The sequence below is a fragment of the Pollicipes pollicipes genome, unplaced genomic scaffold (assembly GCF_011947565.3).
Source record: "Pollicipes pollicipes isolate AB1234 unplaced genomic scaffold, Ppol_2.1 Scaffold_5724;HRSCAF=6776_pilon_pilon_pilon, whole genome shotgun sequence".
In the NCBI taxonomy this organism is placed as follows: Eukaryota; Metazoa; Arthropoda; class Thecostraca; order Pollicipedomorpha; family Pollicipedidae; genus Pollicipes; species Pollicipes pollicipes.
This window is the reverse complement of record NW_023596746.1, coordinates 32,357,640-32,373,050: the sequence shown is the minus strand read 5'-3', so window position 1 is coordinate 32,373,050 and position 15,411 is coordinate 32,357,640. Positions and strand designations below refer to the sequence as shown.

The window sequence follows — 15,411 nt, the reverse complement described above, 5'->3', positions numbered from 1 at the left end:
GACCAATCCACATCATACGAAGTAGTTGTTAGTCAGCGACTTCCACAACCAGCGATGGATTCTTGGGCACAGCAAAAACATGCTAGCAGCCTCCTTACATCAGTTGTAGCCACTTTCAAACATCGCACAATAACTGCACAGACGCACTGCGCAGTCGACGTTTCCCGCGTTACTCGGTGTCTTTTCGTGTTCCCGATCCAGGTGAAGATGGCCAGGTAGCCACCAGGACCGTGACGTCCGTCGCTCAGAGCCGTGGTCCGCCGCACGCTCCGCCGAGTCGTGACCTGCCGTCATGACCTGACCTGTCGTGATCTCCGTGGCTCTGTCGTGATCGAACCTGAGCAGGTCAGCCGGGCCGGACATGACCTGAGAACTCCGTGCGGCACCCCGTGGGCCCCCTCAGGGCAGGCTCGTGGCCGAATGCTGACCCCGGGGAGCCGGTGGCACGTCTGACCTCTGACTTCTGAACTCACGCGCCTGGCAGCACGCTCCTACGACAGACCGGTGCGCCAGCGCGTGGTAGGGTCGTCGGCGTAACAACGGGGCACGGAGCCCCAGGCCGGCGCTCCGTCCCTGACCTGACCCGACCTGACCTGATCTGCTGATCCGGCTAGCGCCGCTCGGCGTCGACAGAGCCCTCCGCCGACTGCACACGGCCGTCACCCGCCCGACGCACCACTGGCGGCTTTGCGCTCCGGCCGCCGCCGCCGCCGCCGCCGCCGCCGCCGCTGCCGGAGCGCGCGCGCAGTGCCGCGCCGCTGCCCGGTCCGCCGGCGGTGCCCCCTCCCCCCCCCCCGCTGGCCGCAGCCCACGGCCGACGCGTTCCGTGGAGCTGGTACCAATGTACAGCTAACATGAGGCGCACCATCCGAAAGGTGAACACTGTGGTCACTCTAGACACGCGTCTTATTTCGGAATTCATCGCGGGCTCTCAGCATCCTTCCGGTGCTCCATCAACCTGACTACTTCGCTGGATTCGCTAAGTTCGTCGTTATTTTTCGACCAATGAGCTGCTGAGATTTTGGGCGGCGTTACCTGACATCAAAGATAGCGCGTTACGGTTGCGCTGACTGTAGTCCAGCTTCCGACGTCGCTTCCGCTCATCACTACTTACACGATCCTACTTGAGGAGTAGCTAACGGATTCCTCTAACTGGAGGGTCAAAGACCTATGTTCATTTAATTAAACCATGGTTGCACGATCCGAGAGTCAAGTCAACATTTTCACCATAACTCTTCGGAACTTTGAAAATCAGTATTAGGTGAGGAAAGCGCGCATTTTGACCCTTTACTCACAATGGTTGCTGTGCTGGACTCTCAATGGCATTTTTGCTTCGATATGATGCGTGCCATAGACTTAATACCCACCCCAGATCTTTCAATGTGTGGTCTTACATCTGCTAGCATCCCTCACCCGAAAGTGGCTTGAGTGTATAAAAACATCCCGGTAGTGACCGGTGCGTGGTACATGGGGTTTGAACAGTGATACCAAACCATGTAACGTCAGACCCTGGGTAGAGGATAACGTCACATACTTCACAGGGTAGAGAAGACAGCATATACCTTCCCGATAAAACAATTATTTGGCATGATCACTGTGCCCACTTCTACGGCAAGCCCAAAACTGCTGAGCAATTTGTATGGTTGGACGTCGGCGAATCGGCAGTAATCCATATAAATGCCTCGTTATCAAGTCCGAAAGCAGACGGGCGATCGGATGCAGACCTGTGGGGAATACCACCGGAGAGGATAATTGAAGCTCAACTACCGTCGTCACAACCGGTAAAAATCTTATCTCCGTACCAGATGCTGCTTTCCAAAATCTCAGCTATTCGTAGACATTGAACACGGCGATAATGTCACCGTCGTGGCAGAAAACCGTACAAATGGGGCACGTTATGAATTGTGCAATAACGAAACTCGAGGCGTGAATTTTTTGACAATTTTTTGGACTGAAATGCGCGCCTGGAATTACCGAGTGCTCGGCTTACGGAAGGCGCACGTAAGGCAGATGTATAGACCGACCTTCCAACGACCCGGGATGACAGGTCACAAGGTCAAATGTTGTTGCGATGCGCTCTTTTGGCTGCCATGCAGCCACCAGTCCATTGGTGTGGTCTAATGCTAGCCTGGGGTCGAACTACCCTTAATGGTCACTGTTTTATGAAATATTTCGCCTACTTGCTGCATCTTTTTTCTGAAAACGAAAAAACGCGGTTGAACTGTGTGCAGAGATGGTAAACGTCATGTATATTGGTTAGCAAATCAGTGTACGCGCTGTGATTGACGCAGGAATTCAAACAGCTCACAAAGGCCAATGTCATATAAAACACGGTATTCGATTGTAAAAATATTGAAAAGGCGGATGAAATATTACATAAAACAGCCTTATCATACTCGGTAGCATACGGCAGTACGAAAGCCACGGATAAACAGGAAAAGAACTAATTCTGCAGCAGGATGATCTCATTTAGCAGGGATAAGCAGTTGCACTGCATTTACGATAATTACATTTATGAAATGCATTTTGAAATGTTCAGCAACTGGGAAAGACCATACGACATGCTTTACTGCTCCTTCTTCCGCATTCGCAGTCGGCCAGTGGGTAACCTGCGTTGCCCTTAACCTATGCCAGCTGTAAAAGATGAGTATTTCATCATAGCAAGTCTGATCAAGTGTCAAAGCCAAAGCAGTGTAGGTCAGGGGAAAACACGATGCCAAAGATCGAATTTAAAAAGGCAAGAACATATCTTGCTTGTTCCGCATGTTCTCTACGGTTCAATGAGCTTCTTACATAGCATAGCAAGGGCACGGTTAACCGACCCCACGTGCGGCTGATGGAAAATGGTGAGCAAAACGAATTAAAAGCAGCAAAGCACATTTAAAAGTGGGTGGTGTAAAATACTCAGGCGTTGAGATTTCACCACAGAATCCCTCACCGCGGGAGCCACCGATCTGTTGATGCGCCGAAAAAGGGACAGTTTTCTGACCTCTCCCCCCCCCCCCAAATACGACCTGGATCGACAACACGGATCAGTTAAAATCAACAAAACACCATCGACGACAATTGACGACTGATTGAAGTATAGCACCCCGAGCGTACCGGAAGTACAAGGTCTGCAATACAAAAATACCCGAGGCACGTGGGGCTTCACAACGGGCCACGCTCTGCGCCAGGCCTGGCCGGCCGCTGGCCACGCCCTCTCTACCAGCGGTGTTTGCACCGCGCAGCGGCAATAGGAGCCAGCCACCGGGGTTCAGCGCGCGCGCCCCACGCCATTACTTTCCATTACTCTGTTGCCATACGTCTGTTGACGGAGACAAGCTATGACTAGAATTAGCGGCGGTCAAATATTCAGCACGAGTGACAAGGCAAACAAATTTTCGCTCCTTCTACCATGAGTTTATGCGTATGCTGCTTCGGTGCAATGCGGCGATTGATTATCTTCTGCAACCTACTTCCTATCACAGACAGCTTGCATTGCAAAATTATTTTCCACCAAGCCCTTTGGTACCAAACGCGGACAACAGGTCGCATCGCCCGTCACCACTATTTACCATGTAAATCCGGCAATTGTCCGTCGCTGGCCCATTGAGAGCGCGGTAGGAGCCGGCCGACCTCTGAATGGGTGACGTCACGGTCCGGGGTCAGCGGAAGAGCGCGCCCGCCGGCGTGTCGCTCCCCTTCCGCCTGCCGGCCGACCTCGCGGCCGAGCCGCGCCTCGGCACGGGCCGGCCGGAGCTGCGGCCAGCCCGTGCCGGCCGTAGCGCATTTACGGCTGTCCGGCCGGAGCTCCTGCTGGCCAGTTGCAAATGCGCTACGGCCCACGTCGTCGTGGTCTTCTCCGCGATGATGCGAGCCGTTAGGCTCCCTGCAGGTGACGACGCGCGGCATGCCCAGCGCGCTAGCCCAGTTGCAGAGCAGACCGTCCATCCCGTCAGCCGAACACGCCAAACCGGCCGGGTAAGGAGAGGCGGCCGGCGGCGCGAGACCCCCGCCGCCTGCCGGAGGGGCGCGGCGCCGGGTACAGGCCGTGCCCGTCGGCAGGCTGCCGGCGACGTGAGACCTGCGCCGTCTGCCGGAGGGGCGCGGCGCCAGGCACAGGCCGTGGCCGTCGGCAGGCCTCCGGCTACTCATGGTCGGTGCGGCCCGAGCCTCGCCGGGCACGCCGCTCGGTCGGCGCCGCTTACCTTGTGCGAGCCGCGGTGGGCGGAGGCCGTCAGCTGCCGCATCTGCTGGATGTCCTCCTGGAGCGCGTGCAGGTGGCTGATGTTCTCCTCTGTCGGCGGCAGCGGCCCGTCAGCTCGCCAGCTCGCGGACACGGCAGCGGACACGCGGTCACGCGGACGCGCACGCACACACCGGCGTGGCACGACTTTGGACACAGACACGGGCCGCCGCTCCTACACAGCCCCCGATACAAACGCGGTCACTGCATCTCAACAGCAGCGGGCTTCTACAGACACCTTGCACTACCCAGACATCACAGCTCCACACACATGCATGCGAACAGCGGCTACGCAGTCTACGACAAGGACGCAGACAAATACGGAGGTCCATGTCGGCATCGAGAAGTCGATGCCGTCGTCAGTGACGCCCACGCCCCCATCCACAGCCAGGGATCGGCCGGTCGGACGGCCGGTCCGCTGACCCCGAGGTCAGCAGGGGGCGGGTAAACACACGGGACTCGCTGCACACCCGGGGTCGTATCCAAAATAGGCGCGCCGCCGCGCCGAAAACGCCGTTACACAGACGCCGATGGCAGAGGCGCGGTGTCAGATACTCGGGACGAAGGCGGCTGTTCAGATAGAGACCGGCAGACACTCGGGAAAAAGGCGGCTGTGCGGACAGAGACCGGCAGACACTCGGGACGCAGGCGGCTGTCCGGACAAAGACCAGCAGACACTTGGGACGGAGGTGGCTGTCCGGACAGACACCGGCGGACACACGGGACTGAGGCGGTTGTCCGGACAGAAACCGGCAGACACTCGGGATGGAGGCGGCTGTCCCGACAGATACCCGGGACGGAGACGGCTGTCCGGACAGGGACTGGCAGACACTCGGGACGGAGACGGCTGTCTGGACAGAGACCGGCGGACACACGGGACGGAGGCGGCTGTCCGGACAGAGACTGGCAGATACCCGGGACGGAGGCGGCTGTCCGGACAGGGACTGGCAGACACTTGGGACGGAGGTGGCTGTCCGGACAGAGACCGGCGGACACACGGGACGGAGGCGGCTGTCCGGACAGAGACTGGCAGATACCCGGGACGGAGACGGCTGTCCGGACAGGGACTGGCAGACACTCGGGACGGAGACGGCTGTCTGGACAGACCGGCGGACACACGGGACGGAGGCGGCTGTCCGGACAGAGACTGGCAGATACCCGGGACGGAGGCGGCTGCCCGGACAGAGACCGGCAGACACCCGGGGCGGAAGCGGCTGTCCGGACAGACCGGCGGCTGACAGCGGGACAGCATGGCCAAACAATGCGCACGTACTGGTTACAGTGTCAAACGGACTATGCTGTGATCTTGGCGAATGAGCCGGCACTTGCCCGAGAACACCATCCTTTAGGGCGAAGCTCATATCGAGCGCACGTGTATGCAATGGCCACGTCCGATTTGCACAGCAACGGTAGGTTCCGCTAACATTTCCCTCACTGTTCATAAGTACATATAGCTATATAAACACATAATTTTGCAAGAGCAAGAGCAAGAGCGCTCCAGAACTGAGGCAATCTGAAAAATATAGTTAAGACGGAAACAAAATTTCCAAGATAAGTGGTGCCGCAAACGTAAACGTCTCTGTATCAGCCTCATTATATGACATGTAGTTTAACGGATCTTATGATCATCATACGACTCCAATATCGTCCGCAACGGATTTCGGAAGTCAACTGAAAGCATTCGGTGCGATGTAACAACCCATTTAGAGTTGAAATTGCACGAAGTTGGCCTGCCATTGAACCCAAACACACACAAAAAAGCATTTGAAGCGGCAGCTGTGATATCTAATCATGTCCCATGAAACCTCCACAAACCCCAATCAGCTCAACTGTACAGGGCAAAATACAGAATAATAAACAATACAGATATCCCTGTTAAGCACAGGCTGTAGCGAGACGCGGGATCCAGGAAGACCAGCTCGACAGAGGCGTTCGGTACGGTCCCAAGAGTGCCCCCGGTACTCCCGGTCCGTAGAGGCGGTCCCAAGAGTGTCCCCCGGTACTCCCGGTCGGTGGAGGCGGTCAAAAGAGTGCCCAGTTCGCCTTGAACCGAAGCATTCCGAGCCCTCTCGAATGCCTGCGTTCAGGAGCAGGGGAGCAGGATGCCAGCACGGAGACCGGCCTTAAAGCATTGGGAGCGCAAGAGCAAAGGTGAGAGCCAGCGATCTCATGCTACTGACATCGTGTGGTTCGCCAATGCCAATACTTAAATGGTGAACAGATTTAGGGTACTTAAGTATGGGCGGATAGCCTATCCGGCACAGCACAGGTGAGAACATAGAGCAAAAACAGCCTTTGTGAGACGAACCTAAGATAAGGAAAACTCCCTTGATACGTGACAGGAGCAGCATCCCCTCTTGGATCAGTTTTTGTTGCTGTCATCGCTCCCTCAGTATGTTGGCAACACCGGTCTCATCCGGTGAGGCACTGGGCCACCGCCATGTCACCATACAGGAAGGTGACATGAAACTTATCAGTCAGGTTGGCTTCACCTGCTTGGCAGAGCCGATCGCACATGAAATCAACAACTGGTTCACTGCTCCCCCCGTATGAGCAGGAAGGGTGGGCACCGCGGGGAACCGAACCCTGCACCCCTAGTTCTTAGACGCGCAGCTTCTATGCCTTATAAACATCAAACTTAACAGGTTAAGGCATTCAAGTTTTCGCTATTTTCTGGTGTACAGGGTGTTCGGTATCACACAGGTTGCATAACGCCTCGGTTGCAACATTCACTTTGCTGGTGTTGCGCTTTCTGATATTTCAGTACACCTTTGGCGGTGAAATATCACGGCAGCAGCTTGAATGGGGGCGTATCGTCACGTGATGAAATGAATTCCAGAATAACACGCAGCGCGAGCCAAGTTAAAATGAACTGAGGCCACACGAGTAGTGAAGCAGGCCAGCGGCTGCTCTGAGGCTGTTGTGTAGCTGGCTGGCGGCAGACGCCTGGAGTGACGTCACACAAGTAGTGAAGAGGCCTTGCCGCCTGCACTGATGCTGGCGTGTCGCTGACAGACGGCGGACGCCTGGAGTGACGTCGGCAAGACGTGTGATTGACAAAAGATAGAAAGAGCTCAAGCTTGACGAAGCTCGATCCTGCAGCTCGAGGATCTAAAAGGGAGAGAAAACGGCGAAGCGATTTCGGAGTGAGCAAATAACGCCATTCTGACGGCTCTCTGAACTCATTTTGAGTCATTTACTAAAAAATGCGGAGAAAAGCAAACGAATGTTCCCAACCGCTTGGAATGGGGTTAACGAATAGTTTGGGCAACACTGACATCTCCAAAAACGGCAAATGTGCCGAACCTTGCCCACAATTTGTCCTTACCTATCGAGCAAACACATATCAAGGGAGCATCCACGAATCTTGCTAAGGACTCGGGGGGTTCACGTTAATCGGCATGGGGAGACGGTGCAAGTTTCCCGGAAATCGCGTCCGCCGATGTTTTCAAAGCCGCTGTGCGGTGAGCTGCCATCGGTCAGCTCGTGCCGCGGGGAGTGGGCGGTCGGCCATCTCGTGCCGCAAGGAGAAGTCAGTCGGCCATCCCGTGCCGCAGTGAGAGGGCAGTCGGCCAGATCGTGCCGCAGGGAGAGGACAGTCGGCCAGAACGTGCCGCAGGGAGAGGGCAATCGGCCAGCCATTGCCGCAGTGAGAGGGCAGTCGGCCAGCCCGTGCCGCAGGGAGAGGGCAATCGGCCAGCCATTGCCGCAGTGAGAGGGCAGTCGGCCAGCCCGTGCCGCAGGGAGAGGGCAATCGGCCAGCCCGTGCCGCAGGGAGTGGGCAGTCGGCCAGTCCGTGCCGCAGGGGGAAGCCATTCGGCCATCCCGTGCCGCAGCGAGAGGGCAACCGGCCAGCCCGTGCCGCAGCGAGAGGGTAGCCCGTTTCGAGGAGCGCCGGGCGGCGTGTGACCCCGATCAGCTAGTGAGACCGCGGCGGTGACCCACCGTAACGCGGCCGCGCAGACAAAAGACAGAAACAACAAAGCTATGGCTGCTGAATACTATGACAAAACATAAAGTAAACTACTCGAATTTTCCATCCAAAGTGGCGTCTTTTATCCAAAAATACTTCAGTTACGTGTATGCAAGTGTTGACCACCGAACTCATTTTCATTCAAAACCATGTTTGGCCCCCGCGAAGGCTGCCGCAGCTGAGGCGCGCGAAATACGGCGCGGCGCAGGCGCTCCACTTGGATGCATGAAAGCTCCAAGCCACGTGCCTGCATGCGATGAGGACGTAACAGGCAGGACCGCCCGGCGAGGCAACAGCGCTGACTCACCGGTGGCTTTCGTCATGGACCACCTGTTCACGTGATGCACAGCAACACAGCGCGCTCACATGCCCCTAGACAACCAAACCTAGCGGGGTACCGAAAACAAACGCGATTACTTGGTGCCATAAATCCTTTCCAGAGAGGATTTCAGCCGGCGAGCACTGGGAGATATCGTTTATAGATATCGTTATAAATATCGTTTATTGGCACTCAGCATATCCCGTTATCACATAAAAAGACACCACGAAGATATGGTTGTCTGTACCACCACCAAATAGCGGACAAATTGGAGTCTGATGGCGCCAATTCCCGCTGCATTAAAACGTCCCTAAAAATTGCACCACTGTGGCGTCCGAATTAATGCAACGCGCTGGCATTCACCTTGGACGGCAGCGATGCTCACCGTGGCACGGACCGTCTTCTAAGCTACTATCCCACAGCCGCAGCTGACAGCGTACGCCCCAGACGCTGTTCAGACACCTTGAGGCGCCACACTGAAACCCGCCAGCATCAGGTGCCATCGAACAGAGCGGTACACGCTCGGCGCGGGCCCCACTGCGACCTTTGCAGCCGGAATACGTCCGATCAATGCTTAGACGTCGAAGAAAAAACGGCCGGGCCGGCGACCGGGCCGGCGACCGGGCCCGGGCGGCCCTTCGATCGGCCGCGGATGCCGGTTTCGACCGACGACGCGCCGTGATTACCTGGGCCGCCGCCGTCCAGCCCACGCCGGAAGCCCGGCAAAATTACAGCTATCGACACGGAGAGCAGCCGGTGTCCCGGCGATGAGCCGGGCCTTCCCCGACTTCGCTGGGCGGCGTGGCGCCGATGATGGGGACTACGCGCACATGACAGGCTTCGTACCATTTTTACATTGATCTATATTTGTGTTGTAACATCCCTGAACACGACGGCCAGGAGACCCCGAACATGTTCATGTGGCCCGACTACGCTAAATATCAGCAGGTTGAGAAGGCCAGGGATATGTGCATGTTGGGTCATGCCACCCCCTGCTGGTTCGTTTTGTTTAATATTTGTTTGAGGTTCCTAGCTTTGCCTTAGCAACATTGTTAAGATCAAAGATCGCTGGTGCAGAATCATTCATATTTTCGTCAATCTGTGCCTTCCTACGCTTCGAGATCTCATGTTGTCGGAGAAATAGAACTGGCACAAGATATAAGTTTTGAGTTTTTAAGGATGGACATTGTGCATTATTACCTAAAAACAGATTTCAGTGCGGAGGTCAAATACAGCCATAATAGAACACTACAAAAACCAAACACATCGCCACAATCACATTTAAAGCACTGATCGCCCATCACCAAGTAACTCAACGGTTGTGCAAGAATTTGTTAGTCTGCTTAGGACTGGAGAGGGTTTGTTAATAGCCATGCTTTCTCATATCTAAAGGCGTCTTCTGTCATTGCACGTCTGCACAATGTCGGCGTTGCCGGCCAGTTCTTGTGTCAATGCCCCGTCACGTTCGTGTCGCGTGTGCTCCAGGGGTGCCCCGTCACGTAAATGCACTGCCCGGTACCGCAAGCGCCATGGTAGCGCCAATGTAGTGTATGGAACGAAGTTTGCAGCCTTCGGTATTGCAGTTGAATTGATACCCTACATTGGTGCATTTTAGTTTGTTGGGCTTGTCTAGGCTGTTTCTCACAACAAAGTTGGAGATTTTTCTATTGCGATAATATATGGCAATGTCTATTTTGTGGTTGTTCCGGTCTTTTGCACGTCGAGAGATGATTTTCCGTAAAGCTTTTTCGTCTTGTTTGCAGACCGATGTCATTTGATTTTGATGACACGGTTGGACGATTGGTTGGTTGTTTTTTCTTGGTTTGCTACCAAAATGTCTTGCCACATGTCGTTGTATTTCGCTTTCAACGTCGGAATTTGAAAAAGCGTTCTTCACCAAGGCCTGTCTGATTCGTACCAATTCCGAATGCAATCCTGTCTAATCGGAGGGAGGCTTAAATGCAAGTCTAAGGAATGGGCTTATGATGCTAATTTTGTAGCGTCGAGGCCACTCACTGTCGGCATTTAACGACGTCTGTTGTTGGTCTGCTTTCGGTGTACTGCCGCTTAAAATCGGTCCCTGTCATGAACAGTCACGTCAAGAAAGGGTATTGTATTTTGCACACTTAGTTATTTTTATGAAAGCTGGATTATATTACTCCTCGAAGGTATTTTTGAGACGTTCTAGCTGGTCAGTGTTCCTCATCTCCACAAATATATCGTCTACATGGCGACAGTAAATGTCCAGTCTTATGCTGTCATCTTTCAAGATCAAATGGCATCTGATCTGCCTACAAACAAGACGAAAAAGCTCTACGGGAAATCACCTCTCGACATGTAAAAGGCAAGAATGACCACAAAATTGACAACGACGTTTATTATCGCAAAAGTAGAGCGCTAGAGTAAGAAAATGCCAGCTGGATGAAGTAAATGCCTACGGCACGTTACGCGATCACAAAGTCACGTGGTCTGTGACGTCGCGCGCCGGCTGACGACGCAAGGATTATTTGTCAGCCCGTCAGCATGGATAGTGTTCCCCAGATTTAAAAATCCCTCTGGCAAAGAAGCGGGAGTTTGATTCAGTACCTCTAGTGTTGAGCACGTCAGGTAGGATGGGGGCACTCGTTCCTAATTTTGGGGAAATGCAACGTAGGATAGATAAGAAGGGAACTGAACTGTCAGTAGCAGCCATGAAAAAGTGAATGATAGTGAATGGTGTGGGGTGTAGTTGCGTTCCCCAGTAAATTAATAGCGTTGGAGTAACCGTAAAAGATGGAGAATATGATCGAAACGCCATAATTTAGGTCTCACAGGTCTTTAGGCAAACATAGGTCTCGAAGTAGGTCATGTAGTGATAGTAGGTCATATGTAGGTCATAGGTCTCACAGGTCTCCAACATAGGCTTTGTCAGTACAGGTGGGAGTTCAATGAAATGATCAGTTTCATGGTGGCACAAGAAGCAGTGAAGGATCAATAGACCTTTTCCACACAAAAATGCGTGATCGCTTAACATAAGAAGGGAAGAAGTTTGAATGAGATGGGAATGGGAAGAAGCACTCTACTTACGGATAAGATACAAGATGGTGATATCTGAGCAGGATCCACACTTCCAAACACCAGTTAATAGGTAGTGTGTTGTGGTCGGCGGTAAGCCAGAGTTAGCGCGTGGTTTGAAGTGGTTAAAAGGTAAAGGAAAAGAGGAAGGTAAAGTTTAAAAAACTCTTACTCAGCGCACACGTCAGCCCACACGTCGAACGCTCCGTCAGCACTTATGACGTCACGCATACCAGCTGACAATCCTGCTGACGGCAGATCGAATGCGGCCTTTATTAACAAACTCTCTCCAGCCCTACAAAGGTATACAAATTTTTGCACAGCTCTTGAGTAATCAAGGTGGTGGACGTTAGGCACTACAGATGTGATTGTAGAAATATGTTCGCGTCTTTGAAGTGTTTTATTATGGGTGTATTTTAGCTCCGAACTAATAGATGTTTTCAAGATAGTAATACAATTACAAACAAAAACTATTCATTTTGACATCTATATTTTTACGACGATGAGATAAGGTCCCGAAATGTAAGAAGGCACAGATTGACAAATATATGAGTGATCTTGCACGAACACTCTCTGATCTAAACGACACTGCTAGGACAAAAGCACAGAAACACTAACCATGCATAAAAAACTTCGTCCATGCTGAGTGAGCGGTCATTTTTAATCAAAGATACATAACAAAAAGAATTTTGCCGAGATATACCAACAGATATAACATCTATGAGTCCATTGCCAAAATCAGCCTTCATAATAAAGCCGGTCACACTGGACAGGCCTGAGCGTCCTGACCTTTCCCGGACTCCCGAGTGCGTTGTAAGTACTCTATGGTGCATGGCACGTGTCTGCGGTCAAAATGTCAGTCGTAGGCACATCGTACAATCGGTAAACCAGGCATACAGCGCATTAACTTGAGAGCACGGCAATCATACCTAATGTTGAATAAAGGACACCACGACTATGCCACTTCTCTTTAACTCACGCACAATGTAAGAGAACCCCAAATCTCCCAGGCGCCAAAACAATACATATTTTCCGCAAAGCCTTTTAATCAGAAGTACTCCGATCCAAACGCTACCAAAGATTGGAGCCAACTACTGCACAAAGTACATTCAGTGATTACATACTATCCCCTGCCTGCTGTGAACGTAACAGAAATCCCAATGGTTTTTCAAAAGCTCACAAAAAGACCGAAAACATAAAATGTGCACACATTTAGCAGAACTCGAATCGTGAGCCTAATACGTGAGAGTTGCTTTTCTTTCCAAGAAACTACAATCAGTGGAGCACCTGAACAACTACAGCATTGTGTACCTTAACGATCACTCTGAGCTTGATCCAAAATATTGAAATGTGTTGGTACCTAGAACGCCACCAATATGCTTTGGTTCAAGACTGCGGGCTAGTTGGCGCAGTATGGCCGCGTCGCGGCGGAGGCAGCGATGATTTCCACACCGCCAGGCTGCGGCGCGCGGACCGGCGGCGGTACTCACCCAGGACGACCGGCACGCGGCCGTTGGCGGCCGCGCTGCCCGGCACCGACACCGGGAAGTGCGTGATCACGTCCTCCTCGCTGTCGGCCGCGCTGTCTCCCTCGTCATCTGCGGCAGGCGCGGGTGGTCAGTCAGACGGCGGGCCGGCCGGCGGCGCGCGATCAGAGCACGGCACGGCGGAGACGCCGCGCAGCAGGACACTGGGGTAGGTTCACGTGGTGGGGGGACGAGGTGATGGACGGATACAAGGCACCACCGACGCAACACGGTGGAAGACACGTTTCATGACAATCGGAGGGTGACACAGGTTCACCAGAACAGGCATGGGGCTTCAAGGTCACAGAATATCAATGAAATCAGGAAACAAGGTGCAAGCGCTGCAAACCACATCCCACAGCAAACGCGCGCTATTACGTCGCGGGCACATTACGGTCATACCTGCCAATGTTTCAGCTGCCGAAAGGAACGATACTCCGCGCCCACAAGAAGCAGAGGCCGGACGCCACGTCGCGCAGCAGACACACATCGCAGTACGGCACACGGCACGGCGCGCCCACATCCCAGCCGCGGCCGGGCGGCGGCGCCGCGTGACGTCACGCCGGCCGGTGCGGGCGGGCGGGCGGGCGCCCCCAGCACGGGGCGGAGAGCCGACGGCGCCCGCATCGCCCCGCGGGCAGACCTGCGACTGGGACGCCGGGGGGCGCCCGCCGCCCTGGCCCTGCCACCCCCGGCGACGGCACGGGAACGGTCCGACCGCGCCGGGCCGAGGCCCAGCTGCCGCTGGGAATAAGCGCCGGCCGCGCCTGTCGTCGGCTGGCGCGGTGCCGGCCCGGCCGGCGCTGTCGAGGCGGCCGCGCCGTGTGGACCGGGCGCAGCTGGCACCGCAGCCGATCCGCGCCACGTGGGCGCAGACTAGTTCACACTGTTTCATGGGCATTAATGGAATGGAGTGGGCTCAGTGGTGGCACTTTACAGATAGCCGTCTTTTCAACCAGCCCCATGAGCTGTGGTACAGAAAGACGCCACGTTGCATAACGCTTGTCAGCACTTGCACCTGAGCCGAATAAAACAACGGCACAGGACGGTATAACGCCGTCAACGGCCTCGGTGGCAGAAAGCCACTTCGACACGAAACGTGCATGGCACTCAGCTCACCAAACAAAGCTGGGTGCGACCGTATCCTATCGCAATTACAAAAAAGTAACAGTATGCAATCGTGTTCTGAATAATCACGTAAAGATAAGTCCTGACGTCACTGGTCGGACTGAGCTTACGTGGCATGGTCTGTCGCATATCTGGGACAGCAAGCCCAAATGCGAGTATGCACTGAACCCACTGAGTGGACAACGACACTGACGCAATCATGATCTGGGAAGCGATAACGAATTCCGATGCTTTCTTTTGATAACCGTGCACGCTGTGCGCTCTGTGCACTGTAGTGAACCGTTACTTGCCGTGTCCCTGATCAAGTTCGAAGCGCACGATGTCGCCAATGACGACTGGGGTAAAACACAAAGCAAGACCTCGGCCAAAGTGTGACAAACCTCATCACGGAGACCATGTAAAGCGTTCAGTGGCACAAGTCGTCTGTCATCTGACCCCCGTCCTTTCCCAGCCAATCCGTGGACTAGGCAGACGGCAAGGTTCGACTGAAGTGAGTGAAGTCAGTCGCCAGTCAGTCCGCAGTGGTCAGTCCACGGTCGGACCGCAGTTGCCCAGCACCAGTTAGCCAGCCGGTCAGTGTCAGTCACCAATGAGTTGCCAGCTGCCGGTCAGTCACCAATCAGCCAGTTGGCCAGCCACCGGTCAGTCAGCCATCAGTCACCAGCCAGGCAGGCGCCAGTCAGTCAGCAGTCGTCAATCGCTGCATTCAGCCAGCGACTCCGGCCAGCGCTGGCCGACGCACCCAGCTGCGTCAGCCAGCACCGACAGAGCTCCAGAAGACCCGTAGGAGCCGGCTGTGGTCGGCAGTGCGGCCGTCTCAAGGCCCGCGTTACCTCCAGTCCGTGTGGGAAAGGGGAAGATACTGCGGTCTATAAGAGGAAACTGAGGCACTGGAAGCCTGACCTTGATATTCAAATGTTCAACACTTCTCCCAATGCTGTCTCAAGGAAGGGAGCGTAGTTAAAGCCTGGGTAGGGGAGGGGGCGGGGCACGGGGTTGATAAAGGGCCCGCTGATGGTGAAAGGCCCCTCCTTTAAAAAATTGCTGGGTATGGGCTCACTTGTTACCGGGGGCACAGTTTTCTTTGTTTAATTATCATCTTTACCTTCTATAACGGAGACAAAAGCCAGATGCCACAACGATATCAATTCTGTTTGAATTTTAAAGGCGACAAACTGAAGAA

At 54.3% G+C, this 15,411-nt stretch overlaps 1 protein-coding gene across 1 annotated transcript in view; it reads right to left on the bottom strand.

Moving 5' to 3' along the window:
* Positions 1-15,411, bottom strand: part of cyst (rho guanine nucleotide exchange factor 18 cysts) — a gene marked incomplete in the record, with an annotated part of 78,536 nt that overhangs the window by 53,485 nt on the left and 9,640 nt on the right. The window contains 2 exon segments of the mRNA XM_037226405.1: positions 4,191-4,279; positions 13,065-13,172. Of these exon segments, the coding sequence (XP_037082300.1) occupies positions 4,191-4,279; positions 13,065-13,172 (197 nt within the window).